The sequence below is a fragment of the Urocampus carinirostris genome, chromosome 5, assembly GCF_059441175.1.
Source record: "Urocampus carinirostris isolate Australia breed hairy pipefish chromosome 5, RoL_Ucar_1.0, whole genome shotgun sequence".
NCBI lineage: Eukaryota > Metazoa > Chordata > Actinopteri > Syngnathiformes > Syngnathidae > Urocampus > Urocampus carinirostris.
The window spans coordinates 37,607,398-37,635,333 of record NC_142353.1 but is presented as its reverse complement, the minus strand read 5'-3'; the positions used below and the strand labels follow the sequence as shown (position 1 = coordinate 37,635,333).

Sequence of the window (27,936 nt, the reverse complement as noted above, 5' to 3'; positions counted from 1 at the left end):
AGATGAACAAGAGAAAGCCAACATTTTCACACGGGGGCAGATTTAATTTCTTTAACAATTTAACTAAGTGTACTCCATCCAAAACGGACCAATTAGTGTTGTTGGAGTCTCTGGGCAGCCTTCTCTGAAGTCATCTAGCCTTTTCTTCCTTGCCCATCCTCTCCCCGCACAATGGTGCGCCGACTCCTCCCATGGGCGCGCCAACGAAGCCCAACGTAAGCTTCACAATCTCAGAGACTAGCGTCCCGATGTCTGTGGTTTCTCAAAACAATGCCTGCCGTCCTCCGTCAAGAGTCCTGTTATCAACAGAACTAGACAAAATATTCTGCATTCGGAACAGCGTGACAGTCATTGAACTAAGGTCTACTCGGTGAAAATCTTCATTGCACTCAATAAATGTAACTTGTATAAAATCCTTTAACGCCTAAGTGTGTTACTCAAGTAAAAGTAATGTCACTTCAAAATAATAATACTCAGGTGGAAGTAAAAATCAGTCATCTAAAAGATTACCCAATTTCAGGCCGGGTTCTGAATGTAAAATTGCCCCTGCTTGACAGCATTGAAAGCAGCTGAGTGGTTAGTGTATCTGCGGCATAGTTCCAAGGTCATGGGTTCAAATCCAGCTAGCAGGCTTCCTGTGTGGAGTTTGCATGTTCTCCCTGTGCTTGTGTGGCTTTCCTCTGGGCTCCCCGGTTTCCTCCCAAAAACATGCATGTCCGGTTAATTGTCCCTAGGTGTGAGTGAGCTGTCTGTCTCTGTGTGCCCTGCGACTGGCTGGCATCAGTTCAGGATGTCTCCTGCCCACTGCCAGAAGACAGCCGCGATGGGCTCCAGCACCTCCGTGACCCTACTGAGGATAAGCGGTGCACATAATGGATGGATGGATGGATGAGAGCATTGTACGAACAAAGGACATTGAATTTCTGTCTGTTACATTGGGGTCCATCCAATCCCTGATAAAGACTGCCGTGTTACCTTCATAGCTACCCCTTATGCTCCATTTGAGTCTCCAGAGTTTCTGTCTTCCCCACTTTAGCATTTTTGCCCCCTGCTGGCAAGGAGGGCGAGGAGAATCCTTCGTTCCTCAGTCGCTCAATCACAATGTCAACGCTCTGAACCAGAACAGAGTCCAGGACTTTCTGCTCCTCCACACCGAAGCGGCCCAGGACGTGGTTCTCCGCTGAAGCATTGGCCGCCGGGCGCCCGATGCCCACCCGTAGCCTTGGCATCGCCTGAGGGCGAACGACAAAACAGCTGTGAGGAGGATTTTTGCACCGACCCGTGAGGGGAAAAAAAGCACTCACGTCCGTGCGAAGGCAGTCCATGCAGGACCGAACGCCGTTGTGGCCTCTGCGAAAACACGGAGACATGGTAGAACATACATCAAAATGCCAATAATCCAGAGGTGAATGATAACAAGTTACGTTACATTGAGTAAGTTTTGGGATATTTTGTACTTCTGCGGGTATCTTTAAATCGCTATAGAAAGCTAAATTAAGCTATATTGAACCTTACTTAATGCCCCTCCACCTAAGTACCGTATTTTCCGCACTATAAGGGGCACATAAAATCTGATTTAAAAAAAAAAAGCTGACTATGCGCCTTATAATCCGGTGCGCCTTATATATGGATCAATATTGAATTACTAGGTCTCGCAACTTACGGTAAGCAGCCACCGACTCAATTTTTCGCGTAGAAGTGCGCTGTGCATAGTGGGAAATATTAGACAACGATTCTCTTTTATTTGTGCGTTTGTCTAAAGACCCTGAAATGGCTCCTATTAAGAGACACGCTTACAACGCAGAGTTTAAACTCAAGGCGATCAGTCACGCAGTAGAACACGGAAATAGAGCAGCAGCGAGAGAGTTCAACATTAATGAACGAACACGAGAGTGGCTCGAGCCGGCAGAATTAAGAGTCCCCCTAGGAACTCGCTAACTGAACAATGGTTCCATGGGTGAATTATGTAAAACCCACTACGTTTTACATTTTACAGTTATTATGTTATTGCTTTACTGTTATTGTTTTTGCACATTACGAGTGTCACTATATTGCGATTGCACTAACGTTTGATTTACCAGAACAGTATCAGACGTTTTTTTTTGCGTGTTGACTAAATGGAGGAAAAGTAAAATGTTATGCCCTGCTGTTGTTCAAAGATGGGTCACGAAAATGCTTTACCTCAGAGAAAATAATAAAACAGCTGTTTATTCATTTTGGGAGTGAATGGAGTTGTGGAAAGCTTGTTTGTTATCTATTTATAAAGTTTGACTGACCTATCTGACCGTTTTGTTGACATTCCCTTTAGCGCGGCACCATCTAACAGTTGCATAACGTAACTACATCCTCTACTGTAGCCAAGTCAAGTTAAGTCACATTTATTTATGACGCCCTTAATCACAAAAATGTCTGGAAGGACTGCACAGGATTACAATTACAAAATTGCACAATTACCTGATCTTAAACCAGCATGCACTTATAGAGCCTTATAATGGGGAGCGCCTTATGTATGGAAAAAGTTTAAAAATATATCATTCATTGAAGGTACGCCTTATAACACGGTGCGCCTTATAGTGCGGAAAATACGGTAGTCTGAAATATCACTTGAGGTCCAATCATATGGCAAACGCCGATTCTCCGCCTTCTTTGTCAAAACAAGGAGACACTGGATGGCTTTCGCCACAGGCATTTGGATACGGCTAACTCAGAACAACTTGATTTTGTATCATCCTTAGAAAGGATTGTTAAATGTTTTTTTTTTTTTAACCAAGTATTTGTTTATTGACCGTGTAAAATTGTGTGAAATGTTCCTTAAAATGTGAATTTCCTTTCAGTCAAAATAGTTCACGTGAAATATTTAACACAACATTGTTTTCAATCAAGGAAAAATGCACAAAGCAAGCCTATCCACTTTTCATATTGAAAAGATTATTAAAATGATAATTCCAGGGACATTTAGAACAGATTAAAATGGGTGATGGATGTACAATTAATCAGGAGTTAACTATGATGAGATTAAGGGCAATTAAATATTTTGATTTACTAGTATTTCATAAAAGAATGAATAAGCGAATTAACTTTTCCATGTTGATAAGAGTATTAAAATGAGAATTCTAGGGACATTTATAACAGATTAAAATGGGCGATTAATCAGGAGTTAACTATTATACTCATGAGATCAATAGTGATTATTTTAATTGACTAGTATTTAATTAATAAATAAGCCTATTCACTTTTCCATGTTCAAAGAATACCAAAATTATAATTCTAGGAACATTTGTAATGGATTAAAATGAGCGTTTAATGAACGATTAATCAGGAGTTAACTATTCATGATATTAATGGAGATTAAATATATCAATTGAGTGTTTCATAAATAAATGAAAAGGCCTATCCACTTTTCCACGCTCTAAGAGAATTCAAATTATAATTCTAGGGACATTTATAATTAAGTAAAATGGGCGATTAATGTACGATTAATCAGGAGTTAACTATATATTCATGATATTAATGGAGATTAAATATTTGGATTTACTAGTAGTTCATAAATAAATGAAAAGGCCTATCCACTTTTCCATGTTAATGGTCTGCGTTTATATAGCGCTTTTCCAAGTCAATGACCTCCCAAAGCGCTTTACAATGTGCTTCACACTTACACTCACACACCAATAGCATCCATGCAGCCATGCAAGGCGCCAACCTGCTTATTGGGGGCATTAGGGATTCAGTGTCTTGCCCAGGGACACTTTGACATATAACACGGAGAATCCGGGAATAAAACCTGCGACCTCTTGATCCCAAGACGAGCGCTCTACCCCCTGAGCCAATGCCGCCCTGTTCTAAGAGTATTCAAATTATAATTCTAGGGACATTTATAATTAAGTAAAATGGGCGATAAATGTACGATTAATCAGGAGTTAACTATGATATCCATGATATTAATGGGGATTAAATATTTTGATTTTCTAGTATTTCATAAATAAATGAAAAGGCCTATCCACTTTTCCATGTTCTAAGAGTATTCAAATTATAATTCTAGGGACATTTATAATTAAGTAAAATGGGCGATTAATGTACGATTAATCAGGAGTTAACTATGATATCCATGATATTAATGGGGATTAAATATTTTGATTTTCTAGTATTTCATAAATAAATGAAAAGGCCTATCCACTTTTCCATGTTCTAAGAGTATTCAAATTATAATTCTAGGAACGTTTATAATTTATTAAAATGGGCGATTAATGTACAATTAATCAGGAGTTAACTATGATGTTCATGATATTAATGGAGATTAAATATTTTGATTTACTAGTATTTCATAAATAAATGAATAAGCCTATCCACTTTTCCATGTTCTAAGAGTATTCAAATTATAATTCTAGGGACATTTATAATTAATTAAAGTGGGCGATTAATGTACGATTAATCAGGAGTTAACTATGATATTCATATTAATGGCGATTAAATATTTTGATTTACTAGTATTTCATAAATAAATGAAAAGGCCTATCCACTTTTCCATGTTCTAAGAGTATTCAAATTATAATTCTAGGGACATTTATAATTAATTAAAGTGGGCGATTAATGTATGATTAATCAGGAGTTAACTATGATATTCATATTAATGGAGATTAACCATTTTGATTTACTAGTATTTCATAAATAAATGAATAAGCCTATCCACTTTTCCATAATGGTAAGAGTATTAAAATGATAATTCTAGGAACATTTATAATGGATTAAAATGGGCGATTAATGTACGATTAATCAGGAGTTAACTATGATATTCATATTAATGGAGATTAACTATTTTGATTTACTAGTATTTCATAAATAAATGAATAAGCCTATCCACTTTTCCATAATGGTAAGAGTATTAAAATGATAATTCTAGGAACATTTATAATGGATTAAAATGGGCGATTAATGTACGATTAATCAGGAGTTAACTATGATATTCATATTAATGGAGATTAACTATTTTGATTTTCTAGTATTTCATAAATAAATGAATAAGCCTATCCACTTTTCCATAATGGTAAGAGTATTAAAATGATAATTCTAGGAACATTTATAATGGATTAAAATGGGCGATTAATGTACGATTAATCAGGAGTTAACTATGATATTCATATTAATGGAGATTAACCATTTTGATTTACTAGTATTTCATAAATAAATGAATAACCCTATCCACTTTTCCATAATGGTAAGAGTATTAAAATGATAATGCTAGGGACATTTATAATGGATTAAAATGGGCGATTAATCAGGAGTTAACTATGATATCCATGAGATCAAATGCAAAATAAAACGGGGATGACTATGTTTGTAAACCCACCTGGCGCTTCCCCCATATTTGATGCCGACTTTCCCTAATGGCTTATCCAGCTCGTCGTGGACCAGCAGTATGTCTTGAGGTCGGATGCCGTACTTGCTGGCTGAACACAAGGGGATCGCGTCACGACCCGCTCTCGTCGAGCCCGACCGCAACGGCTCCTCTTACCCGCTTTGGCCACCGCGACGCCGTTGATGTTCATCAGCACCCGGGGGCGCAACAGCACCAGGCCGCGAGCGTCCGCCACCACCACCTCGCCGCACAGCTTCCTGTCGCTCCGCCAGCGCTCGCCCAGGTTCAGTCGGGCGGCCAAGGCGCCCACCACCGCCATGCCCACGCTGTGCCGGGTGCCCTCCATGCCCGGGTTGCCCAGGCCCACCACCTGAAGAAAGGGTATGTGCAGGATTCCTACACCTTTTTCTTGGACAAATTCAAGCACTTTTTAAGGACTTTCTCCAGTACCATTAAAATAAATCGGGTGTGCGCCATGTAGTTTGCAGACTCGCATTTAAATTTCCGATTTACATATGCAATTTTTAATCTTATGTGTACATTTACCAAGACATAGTTTTTAATCTTGAGTAAATAGGGGATATATTTGAGGATCTAAACCAGGGGTCTCCAACCTTTTATAAGCCGAGAGCTACTTTTTGCTACTTGTTAGCGCAAAAGGAAACCAGTTTCAGTTGCATTTCTAAAAGAGCTTATTTTTGAATACTATGTTGTTACTATGTTATTACTAGGTTAGTTATCAGAAGCAGAGCGAGAGAGAATGAAAAAAGAATGAAGGGAGAGAGTTTGAAAGGAGGAAAAAAGCGAGCGGAGTGCAGATGAGAGAGCGAGACAAAGAAAAGGGAGAACAAGAGAGATTGGTAAAAAGAGAAAGGGAGAGAAAATGAGCACAAGAGGAAGAATGAGAGAACAAGAGGAAGAGAGAAAGGGAGAAGTAAAAGGGAAATAAAGAAAATGAGAAGGACCATGAGAGAGAAAGAGCGAGAAAGAAAAAAAGAGAAAGGGAGAAGAAAAAGGGAAATAAAGGAAATGAGTACCATGAGAGAGAAATAGAGCGAAAGAGAAAATGAGAGCTAAATAGGAAGTAGCGAAAAATTGACTCAGTTAACCACACACAAAAAAATTTTTTTTTTTACTAGAAAATCACAATGACCAAGCACTGGTGAACTATCTACAAAACAGGTCCAGGGGCACCTTAATTGTCCTCAGGGGGCACCACGTTGGACACCACCTGATCTTAAACAATATGTGAGTAAATGTCTTCCAATATAGGTGTTGGGTAAAGTTGAGGTAATATTTAGTTGCATTTTCAGTTCTTCAAAGTGCCACTGGTAAATGCGACCGCACATTTTTTGCAGAAGGCCATAATAAATGTCCGAAATTGATATGCATGCGCCAATACATATTTTGTAGTGCCCTGTTTAGATGTGCTATGCACCTGTCCCATTAGGACAATCCCATACAAACTAATGCCGGCTGCCGTTGATCACAAAGGAAGAAATGCAATGTAGAAGGTATTTTAAAAGCATGCTTGACAAGATTCAAGTACTTAACCTAAAATTCCGGAACTTTTCAATCCTTAAAAACAACATTGAAATTGAAGCATTTAAGGATTTCAAGCACCCGTATGAACCCTGTTTATGGGAGTTATCTTGAACAAACGCTAAGGAAATTAAATAAACGTTAAATGAAGCTTCGTTCTGACTAAAACCTTAAGAAAACTACTGTTTACGATTAGTTTATTCCTAAATAAAGTTTTGGCGTCAGCGTACATTAGACACAAGACATTTATGTATCCAAAATTACCATTTTTCGTGGAACTGGAGGGCGCAGTTGTGTTTCGGAGCTCATCGCAGAAGCGAACGGCTCCCATAGCCAAAGTCGGCTGAGAGTTCTAGTCAAAAAACGTTGCATGGTCAAAAAGCAACGGCGTGGCAGGCGCAAAGTGCAACAAAGGCACGTAAATATGTCAAAGATCCAGCGCTTTATCATTCGGCTGATGACAAAGTAGAATAAAAGACGGCGATCGTTGTCAAAATAACCATTTTGGTTGACAGCGTGACTGATATGACCGCTAATCCCGTTAGCCACTTGCGGTTAGCATGGTGTGCCTTCCAGTTTTCTACCATCAAACCTCACAAATAAGTACATTCAAACGACTTTAAAACACGATTCGATGAAAAATACAACTTAATATTTCTGCGTTTTATAAAAATGATATCAATACGTGTCACAATTTAATCGCGTCGATTCCCTTGTGCAGCTTCCTCGTCATCTTCTTTGTCAAGAAATAGGAACTTGCTTTCGCTCGACTCGCTCACAGCGACATCTAACGGCGATATAATAAAACGACACCCAACACTGTATTAAACTGTGTCTTCATGCCTAATCTGTATTTAAAGGGACAGTGTATTATTTTGCGACTTGATTCGTTAAGAAACACCGATATTGAGTTAATTGACAATCCAAAATTCATTAACTTTTATACAAACGCGCTTTTTAAAGGTTCTCGAAGGTTGAAAAATTGATATTTGACATAACGTGAGAGAGTTGACATGTTTGTCCGCCATTTTGCTGCTACGGTCACAGGGGCCAGATACCTTGTCCCTTGAGTGCCAAAAAACAATTTAAAAAAAAAAATGAAATGGTTTATTTAAAAAAACAAAAAAACAACAACACTATTTTGAAGGGTTTAGCGATGCTCATCGATAAGCATCAAACCTCTGGGAATGATTTCAGTATGATAAATCACCTTTAGATGGCAGGAGTGGCTTTGATCAGCTCCTTGTCCACACATTAAGGAAGCCCAACTTCCTAGTATTACTTCTTATATCCTACGAACGAGTGTGTGTAGGAGGCTCTAGGCGCGTACTTGTAGTGAAGCAGTGTGGTGTGTCACGAGATATGGACGAATGGTAATAGGCAGCTAACTCATCAACAGAGCTTATTCCTTTAAAAAAAAGACAAGGTCCCATCATCTGATCAGAGAGGGATGACGTTTCATGCACGTCCTCAATAACTTGATTGCCATGTTGATTGGGGTGGCTTTGATCAGCTCGTTGTCCACACATTAAGGAAGCCCAACTTCCTAGTATTACTTCTTATATCCTGCGAACGAGTGTGTGTAGGAGGCTCTAGGCGCGTACTCGTAGTGAAGCAGTGTGGTGTGTCAATGTATATGTGCCAAGTTAAATCCAACTAATCTGTTTGGGGGTGATTCCCAAGCCACTGGAAGAAGACTGCACTACCTTTTTGAGAAAACCACACAGGCAGGTTCATTAAAATATTTAATGTCTTCATCCAAGAGGTTTTAGATTTCATTCTTGTAAGACCTGGCAGGGAACGGCGTCAGCCACAGGTCGGCATCGCTCCACCACGGCGTTGATCTCGCCCACGCTGACGCCGTCGTAGGTCCCCGTAATGGAGGTCCAGTGCGTGTCACCGTTGTGGTTGGTCCGACTCAACCGGGCCGAGAAGGGGATGTCGGCCTTCATCTTGCGTCCGTCCATCCTGACGGCGCAGGAGAAGTTGGGCGGCACCAGGAGCTCCACGCTGACCGAGTGGCTGATCTCCTCCACGAGACCGGTCCCCTCCGAGAAGGTGACCGTCTGCTCCTCGGTGAAGTCTACGTTCCCGGGCCCCAGGATGGGCACCTTGGCTTTCATGGTGGACACGGAGCCGTTGCGGGTTTCCCGGCCCGTGTCCCAGGTCTTGCTGCTGGCGCTGGTTTTCTCCAGCGTCACCTTCTTGAGCACGGAGCGGCACTCCAAGTTGGTGACTTTGGCCAGTTTGAGGGTCTCGGGAGGGTGGTGGAAGAGCTCCATCTGGTCCACGGCGTATTCAACGTGCGAGATGTGCTGGCTGTAGACGTCCGGGTTCACCCGAAGGACCTGGTAGCTCTTGTACCAGTACTCGTCGCCCTCCCACGGGAGGAAAAAGGCTTCATGCTGGCTCACGACCTTCACAACATCCAAGAAGAATGAAGATCTTCTTAAGTTAACTTTACTAGCGATAGGAATAGTTTAAGACAAAATCATCGAAGAGAAAGCTATGGAGACAACGGGTACATTCTAAAAAGTGATGCCAACGGCTAAATGCTAACTTCTTCATGCTAAAAAATTTTGTTATGGGCAATATTTTAACTACCTCATATTTACAAATTATGCTAATGGACGCATGTTGACCAGCTCAGTAGCCTAGATGGTAAGGCGCCCGCTTTGAGACTGGGAGGTTCGGGTTCGCGCCCCGGCCGAGTCATTCCTAAGACTTAAAAAGTGGTCGGCGGCGCCCTCTCTTGGCTGCGGCTGCATCGGGTCAGATGCAATCGACATTTCGTTCTGTGTACATTGTTACACAGAATGACAATACAAGGAAATTATTATTATTATTATTATTGATGAGTTATGCTAACGGATACATGCTAAAAAGTGATGCTAACGGCTAAATGCTAACTTCTTCATGCTGAAAAATTATTCTAATGCTAACATGCTAACGACTCAGCAAATTGAATGGGCTCAATGCATTCCGGATGGGCCAATTCAAATCGAACGGCCCATTCTATTTGAACATGTATATTTTTAAAGTTTTTAAAGTGTAATAACAGTGTTATTACTATGGTTTTACCATGAATGTGTTTTTTTAGACCTCCACAACGCATATCCTTGTTGGTAACGGTTGTGGGCCCATCTCAAATGAACTTGCCAGTACCGGGGGGGGGGGTGTGGGGGGGCGACAGAACCAAGTAAAAAATGACAGAAACATCTCTCTGTACTAAAAACTTTATGCTAACTCATAATGCTAACAACCGGGGTTATATATACATACCGGGATCATCTTCCAGATCAATCACAACTCTTACAATTGCCGCGGGAATTGTCTAGTTCTATTTATCTTTGTATCTTTGTATCTATCTATCTATCTATCTATCTATCTATCTATCTATCTATCTATCTATCTATCTATCTATCTATCTATCTATCTATCTATCTATCTATCTATCTATCTATCTATCTATCTATCTATCTATCTATCTATCTATCTATCTATCTATCTATCTATCTATCTATCTATCTATCTATCTATCTATCTATCTATCTATCTATCTATCTATCTATCTATCTATCTATCTATCTATCTATCTATCTATCTATCTATCAAAACAATTTAAGCCCATCCTGTCCTTTATTAAGGAAAAGAGAGTTCTTTTAAATAATTGTTATAATTTCTGGGAGAACTTGGGTGGAATTTGGGGGGTGCTTGAGCACCCCCCAAAACGGGCTGGTTACGCCCATGTATGTTACGGCTTATGAGCCAGTTTTTGGTCGGGGTTTTTTCTGTAAATCGGTGCCCACCTTGCCGAGGCCGTACTTGTTCTTGCCCACGAAGATGTCCACTCCCTCGCAGGTTCTTACGGCGTGGGCGGGAACGGAACCGTACGAGTCCTCCGTCCACTCCAGGAACTCGAAGCGATCCACGTTGATCAGAACGTCGAAGGCGGAGGAAGAGTGTTCCTTGTCGGCGTACGGGTAGCGGCAAGTGTCCTTGGAGACGAAGCCCGCCTCGCACCCCACCTTGCACACGTAGTCGGTCCGCCCGGCGTAGCCGTTGAAGATGCCGACTGCGCCGGCCGGGAGGGAACCGTTCCACGCCACCCACCTAAAGGGTATAAGACCGGGCATACGATATACAGTCCGAACTAATGTTCCCTGTAATTTTCCTTACGGGTCTGAGCGTTCACACAAAGTCGGTGAGCAACGCTTGAAACAACAGTGAGCAACCGTAATCCCAAGTGTGGCAAGATAATTCATTATCAAACATGTCCAAAACTTGACATCACGTTATATTTTGCTGAGTTTCCGGAAATGCAAAATTATTTTTCTCTTTTGAGTGAATTGACTCATGTACTATTGCAGAGGTTGTACGGCCTACAAATAATTCTCTCACAAGATATCCATTTCTTTTTATTTCCTGATATATTTTGTTGCATAATATTAACATTTTTGGGGGCTTATTTTGTCGGTTGCACGATACAGAACTACATTTAATCATATTTTTTTTGTGGAAGTACAATTTTGGCAACAAGATTGACTTTGTATAGTTGGAAATTATTTGAATGCAACACAAACTTTTTCTTCTTTTTCCCTGTTTTTTTTCCATTTTTTTAAAAAATTCCTTTAAAAAAAATCTCATTGTGTTTATTTTTTTGTACTTTTTTCTTTTTGTTCTCAGGGCGGCAGTGGCTCAGGAGGTAGAGCGCTCGTGTTGGGATCAAGAGATCGCAGTTCGAATCCCGGCTCCTCCGTGTTACATGTCGAAGTGTCCTTGGGTAAGACACTGAACCCCTAATACCCCCAATAAGCAGGTTAGCGCCTTACATGGCTGCACACTGTGAAGCACACTGTAAAGCGCTTTGGGAAGTCTTGACTTGAAAATGCGCTATATAAATGCAGATCATTTCATTTCATTTCATATTTACTTCGTTTCTTTTTCTTTTTTTTCTGGCTTTTTTCTTCTTTTTTCTTCTTTTTTCCTCTTCCTTTTTTTCTTTCTTCTCAGCTTTTCACTACTTATTCATTTTGGTATTTTTTTATTTTTTGTTCTATTCTTCCTTCCTTTAAGTCATTTTGTGCATAATTTCACATAATAGTTGGTCATATAGGGATGAAAGAAACAAAAACAACCTGAAGAGCTGTTAAGGACCCGAGAGAGCCGGTTCTTTTTAGTGAGTTGAGCCGAAAAAGCCGGTTCTCAAAAACTCTACTGACTTGACTCAACTTCATTCTACTTCGACTCGACTTCTAAAAACCCGCATTTAGAACACAGCGTCTGGGGAACCCGTGTATTTTTACCTTCATGCACTCTAACTTTGACTTAGTTCGCTTCTTAATTAGCAATTTCGAGCCCTGATTTTTGTGCGCTGGCTAGATTTTCTTGTGCGCGGAAAAGCTCTGGGCACTGCACAATTGCGCACACACGCAGCTTAGAGGGAACATTGGTCCGAACCGACTCGATTTGCGGGACCGAGCACGAAAACCCCCCAAAATGACATGTATTATTCAGGAGGACTCGGGAGGAGGAGAGGTGATTTATCATATTGGATTCAAGCTTGAAGTTTGCCCGCGAGACAACATTGGGAGAAGCGTAAGAGGAAAATGAGCTACAGTTTTAAATCTATTTGATGTCGGCAAAGTCAAGTGTCACTCCCAAAGAAACTGGAGCTGTATCTATTCGTTTCTCACTATCGCTCTTTTTTCCTCTCTCTTTCTATCTTTCTTTTCATATTCTCTTTCTCACTCTGTTTCTTACTTTCCTTGTTTTTATCTTCTCTTTCTCTCTATATCTTCCTTTCACATCCTCTTTCTCTTCATCTCTTTTTTATCTCTCACCTTCTTTCTCGCTATCTCTCTTTCTCTTTCTCCTCCTCTTTCTCTCTCTCATTTTCTGTCTCTTTTCCATCATCTTTCTCTCTATCTCCTTCTTACTCTTTCTCATCCTCTTTCTCTTTACCTCATCCTTTTCTCTATCTCTTTCTTTTAATCTTTCCATCTCATTTTTTGCTCTTTCTCATCTTCTTTCTCTACCTCTTTTTTATTTCATTGAACCTCTTTCACGCTATCTCTTTTTTTTATCTTTCACAGCCTCTTTCTTTCTATTCCTTTCCCTTCCCATGATCTTACTATCTCTATTTTATCTTTCTCATCCTCTTTCTCTCACTCTTTCTCTTTCTGTCTTTCTGTTCTTTCTGTCTTTTTGTCCTTCTCTCTTTTCCTCTCATTTCCTCTTTTTGTCTTTCTGTTCTTTCTGTCTTTCTGTCCTCTCTTCTCTCTTTCTTCCACTCACTCTCTCACTCTCTGGCGTTTTCTTTCTCTCTTTCTCTCTTTCTCTCTTTCTCTCTTTCTTTCTATCTTTCTTTCTTTCTTTCTTAGAAATTAGTATACTGGCGGAGAAAAATGGAAAATAACTGTATTATAATTGATAAGGACCTTATCCTAAACCTAAACCCAATCAACAGATAAGAAAAAAAATCGGACGGTGTATTATTGTTTGAGTGTATTATACAGCTGATATAAGAAATGGTTCACTATCATCCTGCTGCTAGCATAACATAAGAGGTTTGAGAATCTAGAAAGGCACTTTAAGAGAGAGAGAGCCAGCAATAGAGAGGCCGGCCCAACCCCGAACGTAATGATTGACATTCTAGGACGGACTCGGGTCGAAATTCGGGTCGGATCGGGCTCGGGCTTATGTTCTTACCTCTACACCCACCTCAGGTTGGAGTAATCGCCGAAGTCGGCCGAGGAAGAAGGGGCGGAGACTGGGGCTCGAGGGGCGGGGTCACTGACCACTTCGAGAGGCGGGACCACCTCCCCCAGGGCCACGTTCAGCCACGCCTCTTTTTTTCGCACACAAACAAAAACATGTTATTTTGCAACTTAAAGCAAAATCGAAATCATTTTTTTTCTTTTGCCACCAAATGTTTTTCGGACGATTCTTTTTCATGATTTTCTTTCCTTCGCAATATTTTAATTTGAAGTAGAAATTTATTATTGACCCTCAACTTTATTGTGAAATATTCTTTCTTAGTTTTCTTTTTTTTAATGTTTTTGCAAATGACTTTTTCAACCAAAGTGGAAAAAACATTAAAATAATTTTAAATTTTTTAAATTGTTATGTTGTACTTTTGTGTTTACGTACGTTTATGTGCGTGTTTACGTACATTTTTGTGTGTGTTTACGTATTTTTGATACGTTTAAATACGTTTCTGTGCCTGTTTTTGTGCATTTTTGTGTACGTTTGAGTGTTTATGTATGTTTTTGTTCGTGTTGACGTATGTTTTTGTGCGTGTTTACATATGTTTTTGTGCATTTTTACGTACGTTTGTGTGTTTATGTACGTTTTTGTTTGTGTTTACGTACGTTTGATATGCTTACACAAGTTTTTGTGCCTGTTTTTGTGCATTTTATGTACCTTTGAGTGTTTACGTAGGTTTTTGTTTTTGTTGATGTATATTTTTGTGCGTGTTTACATACGTTTTTGTGCTTTTTTTATGTACGTTTGATGTCTTTACGTACATTTTGTGTGTTTACCTACCATTCTGTCTGTGTTTATGTACATTTATGTGCCCGTTTATGTACGTTTTTGTGTGTGTTTACATAGATTTTTGTGCATTTCACGTACATTTGTGGGTTGATGTATGTTTTTGTTTGTGTTTATGTACGTTTTTGTGTGTGTTTTTGTACGTTTTTGTGCATTTTCACATAAGTTTGGTATGTTTACATATGTTTTTGCCTGTTTTCGTGCATTTTATGTACACTGAGTGTTTACGTAGGTTTTTGTTTGTGTTTACGTATGTTTTTGTGCGTGTTTACATATGTTTTTGTGCATTTTTACGTACGTTTGTGTGTTTATGTACGTTTGTGTTTACGTAAGTTTTTGTGTATGCTTACGTACGCTTTTGTGTGTGTTTACGTACGTTTGATATGCTTACATACTTTTTTGTGCCTTTTTTGTGCATTTTTATGTACGTTTGTGTGTTTACGTAGGTTTTTGTTTTTGTTGATGTATATTTTTGTGCGTGTTTACATACGTTTTTGTGCTTTTTTATGTACGTTTGATGTCTTTACGTACATTTTGTGTGTTTAGGTACTATTCTGTCTGTGTTTACGTACATTTATGCGCCAGTTTACGTACGTTTTTGTGTGTGTTTACTTAGCTTTTGGTGAATTTCATGTACATTTGTGGGTTTATATATGTTTTTGTTTGTGTTTACCTACGTTTTTGTGCATTTTCACATATGTTTGATATGTTTACATATGTTGTTGTGCCTGTTTTTGTGGCTTTCATGTATGTTTGAGTGTTTACATAGGTTTTTGTTTGTGTTTACGTACGTTTTTGTGTGTGTTTATGTACGTTTTTGTGCATTTTCACGTTTGTTTGATATGTTTACATATGTTTTTGCCCGTTTTCGTGCATTTTACGTACACTGAGTGTTTACGTAGGTTTTTGTTTGTGCGTACGTACGTTTTTGTGCGTGTTTACATATATTTTTGTGCATTTTTACGTACGTTTGTGTGCTTACGTACGTTTTTGTTTGTGTTCTTCTCTTTTCAACTGAGTCAAATACTGCTCAGAAAGGTTCAAAGTCAACTTTTTTTTTAAGCAACAGAAATAGTTAGGTTCCCTCGTAACTAGATAGATAGATAGATAGATAGATACTTTATTCATCTCCGAAGGGAAATTCACCTTTTCAGCAGCATCCCTGAGCTGAGAACAATACGACAATAAAGCAAAAAGAATACAATATACAGATACCCAATGTGACGTGCTAATACCCACTGTAGCGTGTTATATAGAATATCTAAATAGTGCTACACAGAATACATATTGCAATAAAATTCGGTAATATGCAATGTAGGTGGTGTGGTTTAATGTGGGCTTTTACTCTGCCGGGTAGAGTTAAAGAGCCTCATGGCATGAGGAAGAAAAGATCTCTTCAGTCTGTCCCGTAGTACAAGACAGTGACAGCAGTCTGTCGCTGAAACTGCTCTTCTGTTTGGAAATAATGCTGTGTAGTGGGTGTAACTAGTTACTTTTACAATGGAGTGATTTTGTTACTAACTCCATTACTTTTTTGGAAGAAGTAGAGAGTAACTATAAAGTAAGGTGCCCAACACTGCTTAAGAAGCGGAATGGCAATCATTAATAAGGGTACCAAATGGCAGACAAACATACAGTATGTCCCAAAAGTGAGTAGACCCCTCTCATTTCATTTTTCACTTTTGGGACATACTGTAAGTCCATATGTGGAACTCACTGGGCTGGCGCTGGACATCAAGTCGGTCCGACTGCAAGGTCGGGCTGCAGAGCCCCAACAGGAGCAGCGACACCGCAGCAGCAAGACACGTCGCCATCTGCAATCACACCCAAGTTTAAATCTCTCATCTCATCTCATCAGCTGCACCGCTTATCCTCAGTAGGGTCGCGGGGATGCTGGAGCCCATCCCAGCAATCATCGGGCAGGCAGTGGGCAGGGGACACCCTGAACTGGTTGCCAGCCAATCGCAGGGCACACGGGGACAGACAACTTACTCGCTCATTCACACCTAGGGACAATTTGGACCGGCCAATTCACCTGAAATGCATGTCTTTGGAATGTGGGAGGTAACCGGAGTGCCCGGAGGAAACCCACGCAAGCACGGGGAGAACATACAAACTCCGCACAGTAAGGATTTTAACCCACTCAGGAGGTTCCCACGACCTCAGAACTGTGCCAAGTTCAAATACTCTTCAAAAAAGCATGCCATTTTTTATATTTGTATCTATTTCAAACAAGAATTTTCCACATTACAGGTATTTAAATCAAGGACGTCGTTTTGGTCTTGGGATAGCTGGGACATAGCGAATTTTTTCAAGTTATCGAATAATATTGCTGGGAGACCAAACAACGATTGGTCGATATTAATGAGGCCACGTCTCTTCATCCATCCATCCATCCATTATCTGCACCGCTTAGGGTCGCGGGGGTGCTGGAGCCCATCCCAGCTATCTTCGGGCAGTGGGCAGGGGACACCCTGAACTGGTTGCCAGCCAGTCGCAGGGCACACAAAGACAGACAACTGAATTCCTGGATTGGTCTCTCAGGAAGCGTCCTCTTATGGTTCAGATCCTACCTCTCAGATAGGATCAGGGTTGGGTAGGGTTACTTTTACTGGATTACTTTCAATTACTTTTGGATTACAACGATACCAAATATGCTAATAAAAGACAAAAGAAACTAAATATGAATCAAATGACTAAATTTTGTGCAGGCTTGGGGAGTAACGGAATACATGGAACGGCAAAAATGATGTTGGCAAGCTGTTTGGATTTATTTTCATTTTGTTTCTCTCGCATTTTATGTTAGTTTTGCCAGAGATCAATGCCAGGAGAGAAAGCTTACCACGTGTTGTGAGTCACAATTTTATTTATATTTAGTTTCTTTTGTCTTTTATTAGCATATTTTGTATTGGAGTAATCCAAAGGTAATTGAAAGTAATCCAGTTAAAGTAACCCTACCCAACCCTGGATAGGATGCACTGAGCCTTTTTAGTGTTACCTGTGGTGTTCCGCAGGGTTCAGTACTTGGCCCCCTTCAGTTTACCAGCTCGGTGGCCTTGGGGGTATGGCGCCCGCCCCGAGACTGGGAGGTTGTGGTTCAAGCCTCGGCCGAGTCATACCTAAGACTTAAACATTGGTACCCGTTGCCTCCCTGCTTGGCGTTTAGCATTAGGGGTTGGAATTGGGGGGTTTGGTCACCTAATGACTCCCAACACCTCAGTTGGGTTGAGTGAGGGGCTGGGAATCCCCTCCTTTGAATCAATCTCCCAAAAAGAGTCAGAAATGACTCTAACCACCTCCCACTAGGGGGATATGGCTGTGGTATATATATATATATATATATATATATATATATATATATATATATATATATATATATCAGTTTCCATTGCTACGCACCCTGAACTGGTTGCCAGCCAGTCGCAGGGCACACAATGACATACAACTCACTCCTTCACACCTAGGGACAAGCACGGGGAGAACATGCAAACTCCACACAGGAGGTTTGATCTCATGACCTCAGAACTGTGCCGCACACACGCCAAAACCAAACCCTTGATTTAAATATCAGAGTATGATTTGAGAGATCTCCAATTCTCCTGTAAGTCTATGGAGAACAGAAAAATCAAAGCCTTACCACTAAATAGCAGATATGTTTTAAAAAATGATTTTTTTTTTCTTGTTTTTCAGAGGAGCGTTTACCTTCTTGATGCCTTGATCGTCCGCCGTGCTGCTCTCAACAATTAGAGTCCGCAAACGACGTTTTAACGCTTCACAGATGACCTTCAACCCCAATAAAGGAATCAACAGAGCTTGACTCTCTCTGAACTTCGACGAGTCAGCAAGTCACTGCGGCACCCTTTGGATTTTTGATTTATTTAGAAACTCATCTCATCTCATTAGCTATACCGCTTATCCTCAGTAGGGTCGCGGGGGTGCTGGAGCCCATCCCAGCAATCATCGGGCAGTGGGCAGGGGACACCCTGAACTGGTTGCCAGCCAATCGCACACGGGGACAGACAACTCGCTCGCTCATTCACACCTAGGGACAATTTGGACCGGCCAATTCAGCTCAAATGCATGTTTTTGGAATGTGGGAGGAAACCGGAGTGCCCGGAGGAAACCCACGCAAGCACGGGGAGAACATACAAACTCCGCACAGGAAGTCCAGAGCTGGCTAGCTAAATTTTGTTCTATTCTATTCTCATCTCATGTCATTAGCCGTACCACTTATCCTCATTAGGGTCGCGGGGGTGCTGGAGCCCATCCCAGCAATCATCGGGCAGTGGGCAGGGGACACCCTGAACTGGTTGCCAGCCAATTGCAGGGCACACGGGGAAAGACAACTCACTCGCTCATTCACACCTAGGGACAATTTGGACTGGCCAATTCACCTGAAATGCATGTCCTTGGAATGTGGGAGGAAACCGGAGTGCCCGGAGGAAACCCACGCAAGCACGGGGAGAACATACAAACTCCGCACAGGAAGTCCGGAGCTGGCTAGCTAAATGTTTTTCTATTCTATTCTCATCTCATGTCATTAGCCGTACCACTTATCCTCATTAGGGTCGCGGGGGTGCTGGAGCCCATCCCAGCAATCATCGGGCAGTGGGCAGGGGACACCCTGAACTGGTTGCCAGCCAATCGCAGGGCACACAGGGACAGACAACTCGCTTGCTCATTCACACCTAGGGACAATTTGGCCAATTCACCTGAAATGCATGTTTTTAGAATGTGGGAGGAAACCGGAGTGCCCGGAGGAAACCCACGCAAGCACGGGGAGAACATACAAACTCCGCACAGGAAGTCCGGAGGTGGCTAGCTAAATTTTTTTCTATTCTATTCTCATCTCATGTCATTAGCCGTACCACTTATCCTCATTAGGGTCGCAGGGGTGCTGGAGCCCATCCCAGCAATCATTGGGCAGTGGGCAGGGGACACCCTGAACTGGTTGCCAGCCAATCGCAGGGCACAAAGGGACAGACAACTCATTCGCTCATTCACACCTAGGGACAATTTGGACCAGCCAATTCACCTGAAATGCATGTTTTTGGAACGTGGGAGGAAACCGGAGTGCCCGGAGGAAACCCACGCAAGCACGGGGAGAACATACAAACTCCGCACAGGAAGTCTGGAGCTGGATTTGAACCCACGCAGGAGGTTGCCAAGACATGAACCGTGCCACACATGCGCTAACCACTGCGCCGCCATGCTGCCCTATTTAGAAACTCGTAAAAGCAAAAACTGTGAAATTCTAGAGACATTAGAATCGGACATTGATTTATTAGGGTTTTTAGTTTGCCTATGTAGGTCTTTTTGGGTATCGCCTTCGAGGAGAGTATGATGGGGGTGGCATTCCGGAGGAGAAGAAGAACGAAAATGCAGTTGGACCGATCATACGTATAATCAATGTTCCCTCTAAGCTGCGTGTGTGCGCAATTGCGCACTACTCAGAGCTTTTCCGCGCACAAGAAAATCTAGCCAGCTCACAAAAATCAGGGCTCGAAATTGTTAATTAAGAAGCGAATTAAGTCAAAGTTACAGTGCATGAAGGTAAAATGTCGAAGTAGAACGAAGTCGAGTAAAGTCAGTAGAGTTTTTCGAGAACCGGCTCCTTCGGCTCGGCTCGCTTTAGGGTCCCAAACGGCTCTTCGGGTTGTTTTTGCTTCTTAAATCCCTACCCGACCAAATATTATGTAAAATTGTGCACAAAATGACTTAAAAGAAGGGGGGAAAATAGAACAAAAAAGAAAAAAAAAATACCAAAATTAAAAAGTAGTGAAAAGCTGAGGAAAAAAAACGAAACAAAAGGAAAAATTTTCACTCTTTTCACTCTTTCTCTTTATTATTATCTCTTCTCTTTCTTTTTCTCTCTTTCTCTGTCTCTATTTAGATTTCTCATTCTTTTTTCTTTCTCCTCTTGTTTCTATATATATTTGTCTCTTTATTTTTCTCAATGTATCTATATTTCTCATTGTCTCTCTCTTTTTTTTCTTTTTCGTCTCTTCTTGCCATTCTCTTTTTCTCTTGCTTTCTTTCTCGTTCTCTCTCTTGTTCACTCTCTTTCTATTTTCTATCTGTCTTGTTCTCTCCTTCTTACTCTCGCTCTCTCTTCTTTCTCCTTCTCTGTCTCTCTATTTCTCTCTATGTCATTTTCTCCATTTATTCCTTTCTTTTTTTCTCTCTTCCTGTCACCCTCTCAATTGTCTCTATCTTTCTTTCTAGGTCTGTCTCCTTTTCTCTCTCTTTCTCTCACCCCTGTTTACTTGATTATTTTCTTTCTTGTCCTCTCATTCTCACTTTTTATCTAAATCTATGTTTCTCTTTCTCTCTCACTCTCTCTCTTATTTTTCTTCTTCTTTCTCTTTTTTTCTCAATGTCTCTCTATTTCTTTCTTTGTCTCTCTCTCTTTTTTTCTTTCTTTTTTGTCTCTTCTTGTCATTCTCTCTTTTTTCTCTCTTTCTCTCTCTCTCTTCCTTTCTTTTTCGCTCTCTTTCTATTGCTCTTGTTCTCTCTTTTGTTATATGTCTTTTTCTCTCCTTCTTCTTTCTCCTTCTCTTTCTCTATATCACTGACTCTCTATTTCTTTCTATGTTTTTTTCTCTCTTTATTCTTTTCTTTTTCTCTCTCTCCCATCACCCTCTCATTTATCTCTATCTCTCTTTCTTTCAAGTTCTTTCTCCTTTTCTCTCTCTTTCTCTCACTCCTGTTTACTTGATTATTTTCTTTCTTGTTGTCTCATTCTCACTTTTTATTCTAATCTATGTTTCTCTTTCTCTCTCACTCTCTCTCTTATTTTTCCTCTTCTTTCTCTATTTTTCTCAATGCCTCTCTATTTCTTTCTTTGTCTCTCTCTCTTTTTTCTTTCTTTTTTGTCTCTTCTTGTCATTCTCTCTTTTTTCTCTCTTTCTCTCTCTCTCTCTCTCTCTCTTCCTTTTTTGTTCGCTCTCTTTCTATTGCTCTTGTTCTCTCTTTTGTTATATGTCTTGTTCTCTCGTTCTTCTTTCTCCTTCTCTTTCTCTATATCACTGACTCTCTATTTCTCTCTATGTCTCTTTCTCTCTTTATTCCTTTCTTTTTCTCTCTCTCCCATCACCCTCTCATTTATCTATATCTCTCTTTCTCTCTAGTTCTTTCTCCTTTTCTCTCTCTTTCTCTCACTCCTGTTTACTTGATTATTTTCTTTCTTGTTCTCTCATTCTCACTTTTTATCTAAATCTATGTTTCTCTTTCTCTCTCACTCTCTCTTATTTTTCCTCTTCTTTCTCTATTTTCCTCAATGTCTCTCTATTTCTTTCTTTGTCTCTCTCTTTTTTTCTTTCTTTTTTGTCTCTTCTTGTCATTCTCTCTCTTTTCTCTCTTTCTCTCTCTTCCTTTCTTTTTCGCTCTCTTTCTATTGCTCTTGTTCTCTCTTTTGTTATATGTCTTGTTCTCTCGTTCTTCTTTCTCCTTCTCTTTCTCTATATCACTGACTCTCTATTTCTTTCTATGTCTTTTTCTCTCTTTATTCATTTATCTCTATCTCTCTTTCTAGTTCTTTCTCCTTTTCACTCTCTTTCTCTCACTCCTGTTTACTTGATTATTTTCTTTCTTGTTCTCTCATTCTCACTATTCATCTAAATCTATGTTTCTCTTTCTCTCTCATTCTTTCTCTCTCTCTTTCTTTTTCTCTCTTTCTTTGACACAATTGTTTTTCTCTCTTTTCTCTCTCTCTTGTTCTCTGTCTCTCTTTTCTAATCTTTCTGTTCTGTCTCTTTTTCTCTCACCATCTCTGCAACAAAAACAATAAAGATGCTGAGTTTGAGTTCGATGCTTAGGACCAGATTGTTCAAATTTAGTTTAGACCTGCATCATGGTTTCAAACCAGGGTTAGGATTTCAAATTTAGACTTTAAATCTGGACTCCCATTCACACACACACACACCAATAGCGGCCATGCAGCCATGCAATAAAGACTATTCTAATTGAAATTCTCCGAGTCAGAAATCAAATCAAATAAGAAATCACGATTTCTCGCCAGGAGGTGGCGCTGTACCGACACATCTGCGAACCGTCAGTATTTCGGGTTCAAAACGGTGACGCAAAACGAAAACCCAAAGGCGAAGTCGAGATAACTCGACATGAACTAAGGCTTCGAAAGCTTTTCTTTGCTATCAGATAAGAAGACAAGATTTTTTTGAACGCTATCACGACAGATAAGGATGCCACGGATGCTTTATCGCAAGTAGCCAAGGCCTGACCTTGACCACGGACGTGACGAACGGGCTGACCTTGTTTCAAGGTCGCCAGGACGACCTTCACCCGCCCGCGGACATGCGCTACCTGAGCCGTAAGGAGTAAGTTCGTTTAGAGCGATAAACAGCAGGTAAAAAAAAGTAGCCCGTTTTTGAAAATATTCGGAAAGATATTAGAAGGAATTGTAATCCATTCCTTTGTTTGTTTGTGCAGGGTTGGTGCGGGTGCTTGAAATCCTTGAGAATGATTGATCTGATCTGCATTTATATTGACTTTTCAAGTCAATGACTTCCCGGGCAGCACGGCGGCGCAGTGGTTAGCGCATGTGCGGAACAGTTCATGTCTTGGGAACCTCCTGTGTGGGTTCAAATCCAGCTATCGGGCTTCCTGTGCTGAGTTTGTATGTTCTCCCCGTGCTTGCGTGGGTTTCCTCCGGCACTCCGGTTTCCTCCCACATTCCAAAAACATGCATTTCAGGTGAATTGGCCGGTCCAAATTGTCCCTAGGTGTGACTGAGCGAGTGAGTTGTCTGTACCCGTGTGCCCTGCGATTGGCTGGCAACCAGTTCAGGGTGTCCCCTGCCCACTGCCTGATGATTGCTGGGATGGGCTCCAGCACCCCCGCGACCCTACTGAGGATAAGCGGTGCAGCTAATGAGATGAGATGAGATGAGATAAACTGAAGGGTAATTCACCCATCAATTTTTCTTCCTCTTAGCCAAGGCAACGGCCCGCAACCCACTGAAAACATGTCCGCAACCCACTTTCGGGTCCCAAACCACAGGTTGAGAAACTCTGATGTAGAGCCTGTGTCCTATTCCTCGTTTGCTAGCCTGCATGCTAACATTAGCAATGCAAGAGGGCCAAATCCAAAATGTTATCTGCTCAAATGAGTGATATTATGGTAGTTTGGTGCAGTGGTTAGCACATTTGACTATCAGGCAAAAGGTCCCTGGTTCGAAACTTGGTGGAAACCCGGAAAGGGATAGGTGCCGCCGGGCTGTACTTCCCCACGACGCTCCTGGTTATCCAGTAAATACTTTAGTTTCACATTTATCTTTGCTTGTGTGGATATCCCAAAAATTAATTCTAAGTGGCGTGCGGTCAGGGGAGGCAGGTGAGTCAGAGCCTCACCTGACAACATAGAAATATGAAATTCTAACTATATCAAATGGTTATATCTATTCAGTTTTTTTCCGTTAAACTTCACAATTCGGGGATTTTCTTTTTCTATTATGTCATGATTATTGTTTTCCTTTAAGTAAAACATGTTTTTTTACCAATAGGAGGCGCTATTTAACACACACTGTCCATTCAATATAAAAATAGAAATAGAAATGACCAGGAAAACTATCCAGCCTACCCGATGGCAAATGCTTGTACCATAAATTCCGGACTATAAGCCGCTACTTTTTCCCCTAACTTTCAACCCTGCGACTTATTCACTGATGCGGCACTTGAATGTTGCTACCATTAACTGCCCAGTCAAAGCTTTATTACTATTATTAAAGCTTTGAAAACTCTCTCGGTGTACCGTCTTTCTTCATAAATATGTGTAACCATGTATAATATGTATTTGCAACTGTATATTTTTGTAATGTATTTATTTTAGACACTTATTCTGATATGTTTTGCACGGGTGAATGAAAAAGGAGGGGCGGAACAAACGCGGGATGCCGAGTTTAAGCGGGGACCGCTAAAGGTGAGGGACAGACAAGGAAAGAAGAGGGGGTAAAAAGTTGGTTAAAGAAAAAGGAGTTGCGTGAGTAAATGTGTTCATCTGATATATTTTTCCCACCCTTACCTTTGGAAATATACACTTTTTTTCCTTGGATTACTTTCAACGGGACCCGGACTCTGCAGGTCTGCATCAAACCTTAAGTACCGGTATCATTTTGTGTTCATTTTGCCGGCTGTGATTTTTGGACTGTGGACTTTAATGAAGGACATTTCGTTTCAATCGCGGGACTCGAAGTCGGGTTTGGGTTAATTTTGTGTTTGTGTTACATGTTTAAATGTGGGCGGATGCGGCTTATGTACAGGTGCGGCTTGTGTATGTACAAAATCGGTTTTCCTTTTAAAATGTGGTGGGTGCGGCTTGCTTATAATCAGGTGCGCTTTATAATTGACGGTACTTTTTTAGATACTACGTGTTGAAACTAGAAGTTTACCGTCGATTATTCGCCGGAAAGGGCAATTCTTTGCCTCGTGTACTTCTCTCAATGCGTCCAGGAAGGCGTGGATTTATGGTGGCAAGTGCACCTTATAAGAATCCAGCCCCAACAGGAGAGGACGACGCTATCAGGAGCAAGCAGTCAGGGTGAGTACTTATTTGTAACCCGGCATCGTTAGAATCAACAAACTACTTTAAAAAACTGGAATAAATGTTTTGAAGATTGAAACTAAGAAATGGACGGACTGACTCCATTTTTAAAAATGTCAGTGCCTGTTTTTAGTGCCTTTTATCTTCTAAATTCGAGGACCCTGAACCCTATCCTAGATATTCTCATTTCTTCTTAGAATGATCGGCAAAGTTGAAACAACTTGAAGTAATACTTTTTTAAGGAAATCTAGTACTTCACTCATTTCAGTTGCTGTTCGGGTCGAGAGAGAGACAAAGAAATGAGAGAAAGAGAAGGAGAGAAAAGTAGAGGGTGGGACAAAGAAAGAGAGGAAAGGGAGAAAGAGAGAGAGAGGGAGGGAGAACGAGAGCATGAGAAACAAAATAGATAAAATGAGAAATAATGAGAGAGGGAGAAAGAAAGAAATCCAAAGAGAAATAGAACAAGAGAAAGAGGGAAGGAGAGAAAAGAGAAGGAAAGAAAGAGAGATAGAGACTAACCCTAACCCCTAACCCTAACCCTAACCCTAACCCTAACCCTATCATTTGTGAGAGGCACCTGCTTTTGGCAAGTGGATATATTTCAACCTGCAGCTCATTTTTCTCTCGTGCTTCTCCGAGCATTGTCTCGTGGGCCGGATTGAATCCCTTAGCGGGCCTGATCTGGCCCGCGGGCCGCCCATTTGACACCCCTGCTCTAAGCTGGGGGCGGCAGTAGCTCAGGGGGTAGAGCGCTCGTCTTGGGATCAAGGGATCCCAGTTCGAATCCCGGCTCGTCCGTGTTACATGTCGAAGTGTCCTTGGGTAAGACACTGAACCCCTAACACCCCCAATAAGCAGTTTAGCGCCTTACATGGCTGCAAGGCCGCTGTTGGGAAATGTGGAGCACATTGTAAAGCGCTTTGGAAGTCATTGACTTGAAAAGCGCCATATAAATGCATTTTGTTTCATTTCATAAGCTAATTCTTCAGCACATTTGATTTCTTGATTTCTGTGTCATTTGATGATTTCATCAAATGTATGAAATGATAATAATGCCAAATCCTGTGTCCCAAATCAATGTAAATATGCCATTTGATTTCCACCTTCAGTTAAGAGTGTTGAGGCCATTTTTTTTCCCATGAAATTTGTCCTTAATAACGGTTTCAAAACAATGTGCATGCAAAGTTCTTTTGTAAAAATGTCACAAATGACTGCAAACGATAAGCATATCGTCATATTCAGTTTAGACTGCACTAAGTTGCTTCGGCTTTATATGGACCAAAATCGGGATGAAATCACTTGACTTTGGAGCGGCACAGAGAGATGTGCAATAGTTACATTTTATTTCGGAGCCAGACGTACTCATGAAAAGAGCCATATATGGCTCCCGAGCCATAGGTTCCCTACCCCTGTGTTAACAGGACAACGTGCATGGAAATGAGATGAAAAAGTACAAATACTGCGATGCACATATTTCAAAATAATTCAAAATATGTCCTTTTAGCAGAGAAACCTTACCTACTGAACCTGAACAATCAACACTGCATTATGGGTGGGGAAATTAATGTATTTTATTACAGTTATTAACCACAAAAAAAACGTAATTTGAAATGATTCAGTTCCACAAAACTTTTCTTGAGATTTGCCGATCAATAGGTACAGTGAAGAAAACAAGTACCGTATTTTCCGCACTATAAGGCGCACCTAAAAGCCTTTATTTTTTTCCAAAGCTGACCATGCGCCTTATAATACAGTGCGCCTTATATATGGATCAATATTAAGTCGCAAAGTCTTCCAACTAACTTGCAGCCGCCGACTAGATTTTCCCCCGAACGCCAAGTAGTCCGCGGTGTATGCTGGGATTTATTTACCGGTGTTTCATTGGCTAACAAATGTGTCAATCATCATTTGAATGGATCACTATTGGCTAAAGTTATTCGGAGGTCAAGGGGAGGATCCTTTTTATCATTTACAGGCTGGTATTGGCTGAAGCGGCAAAACAAAGCCTGCAATTGGCCGAAAAAGATGAATGCGTATAGCACGTGGCTGACGGCATACAGAAAGCATTTTTTACTATTCTGTATTTGTAAATATTTTACTCTCCTGGATTTACTAAACTCACGGATATAAGAGGACCACGGCTGCACATTATTATGAACACAACGACTTCGGTGAGCTACTCCGGCTATATATTTTCCCTGTATCTTGTTTCAGACTGAACTCGATGTTTCTGTGATAAGCGGTGCAGATAATGGATGGAATGGAGTGTCTATTTTTAAATCAAACTCAATTCCAAGTGTTTATTGTCATATGCACAGTAAAGTTGCGAGCGAAAAAGAAAATAGAAACTAAGGAATGGTTGGCATTTCTTGAATCCCAAGACTTTAACCTTCCGAATGATGGAACGATGCATTTGAGTGACATCGTACGGACACCGCATCCGCACGTGTTCTCGACACGTTGAGTCTTTGCAAGCTTTGGGGATGTTAAGGGGGTAATAAGTTGGACTGAACTATCTGACTGTTTTGTCGACGTTCCCATTGTAGCGCCTTATAATCCGGTGCGTCTTGTGTATGTCAAAAATAGGACCAAAAACTATTTTTTCGGGGTGCGCCCTATAACCCGGTGCGTCTTATGGTGCGGAAAATACGGTATTCGAGCACCCTGCTATTAAATCATTAAAAAATCATGCATTGTGATTTCTGGATTTTTCTTTTTAGTTTATCTCCCTCACAGTGGACATGCACCAACGATAAAAACCTCAGACCCCTCCATGTGGGAGAAATAGCAAAATAGCAGGTTGTTCAAATACTTATTTTCTTCACTGCAAATACGAAAAACTGTTATACTAATCAATAAATTAGTATTATAAATCCTACTCTTGTCGGGAATTGTGTATCATTACACTTTGTATAACTGAACATGAACCT

At 40.8% G+C, this 27,936-nt stretch overlaps 3 protein-coding genes across 5 annotated transcripts in view; 1 reads left to right on the top strand and 2 right to left on the bottom strand.

Annotated features, from left to right (window-relative positions):
• Window positions 1-23: 23 nt before the first annotated feature.
• Window positions 24-7,655, bottom strand: ptrh1 (peptidyl-tRNA hydrolase 1 homolog). Of its 3 annotated transcripts, none has more exons than XM_088336685.1 (5): window positions 7,160-7,655; window positions 5,510-5,723; window positions 5,345-5,440; window positions 1,305-1,350; window positions 24-1,232 (listed from the first exon to the last, which is right to left on the bottom strand). In XM_088336685.1, the coding sequence occupies exons 1-5, from the start codon at window positions 7,224-7,226 to the stop codon at window positions 984-986; spliced, it is 672 nt and encodes a 223-aa protein (XP_088192811.1). In that variant the 5' UTR covers window positions 7,227-7,655; the 3' UTR covers window positions 24-983. The 3 variants fall into 3 exon arrangements, with proteins under 3 accessions (XP_088192811.1, XP_088192810.1, XP_088192809.1); XM_088336684.1 differs by having other exon boundaries at window positions 5,345-5,444; window positions 5,510-5,761; window positions 7,160-7,654; XM_088336683.1 differs by having other exon boundaries at window positions 5,345-5,444; window positions 7,160-7,653.
• Window positions 7,656-8,626: 971 nt separating this feature from the next.
• Window positions 8,627-16,263, bottom strand: LOC148366231 (natterin-3-like). The gene is made up of 4 exons (XM_088335265.1): window positions 16,167-16,263; window positions 13,619-13,745; window positions 10,705-11,008; window positions 8,627-9,312 (listed from the first exon to the last, which is right to left on the bottom strand). Exons 1-4 carry the CDS (start codon window positions 16,261-16,263, stop codon window positions 8,671-8,673), a joined length of 1,170 nt encoding a protein of 389 aa, XP_088191391.1. The 3' UTR covers window positions 8,627-8,670.
• An 8,717-nt stretch (window positions 16,264-24,980) lies between these two features.
• LOC148366224 (natterin-3-like) overlaps window positions 24,981-27,936 on the top strand; it is a 163,718-nt gene continuing 160,762 nt past the window's right edge. Inside the window, exon 1 of the mRNA XM_088335195.1 lies at window positions 24,981-25,003. The gene's annotated coding sequence lies outside the window, so the exon portion shown is untranslated. The remainder of the gene's footprint in view (window positions 25,004-27,936) is intronic.

What these genes read in the sequence shown, in the direction of transcription:
- ptrh1 (XM_088336683.1), bottom strand. Translation starts at nt 7,345, where the DNA reads ATGATAAAGCGCTGGATCTTTGACATATTTACGTGCCTTTGTTGCACT. An exon ending in CGTCGCGGTGGCCAAAGCGG is followed by an intron (nt 5,445 to 5,509) that starts GTAAGAGGAGCC and finishes CCTTGTGTTCAG; the next exon opens with CCAGCAAGTACGGCATCCGA. An exon ending in TGGACTGCCTTCGCACGGAC is followed by an intron (nt 1,233 to 1,304) that starts GTGAGTGCTTTT and finishes GTTCGCCCTCAG; the next exon opens with GCGATGCCAAGGCTACGGGT.
- LOC148366231 (XM_088335265.1), bottom strand. Translation starts at nt 16,263, where the DNA reads ATGGCGACGTGTCTTGCTGCTGCGGTGTCGCTGCTCCTGTTGGGGCTC. An exon ending in TGATGTCCAGCGCCAGCCCA is followed by an intron (nt 13,746 to 16,166) that starts GTGAGTTCCACA and finishes TGCGAAAAAAAG; the next exon opens with AGGCGTGGCTGAACGTGGCC. An exon ending in GGCGATTACTCCAACCTGAG is followed by an intron (nt 11,009 to 13,618) that starts GTGGGTGTAGAG and finishes TATACCCTTTAG; the next exon opens with GTGGGTGGCGTGGAACGGTT.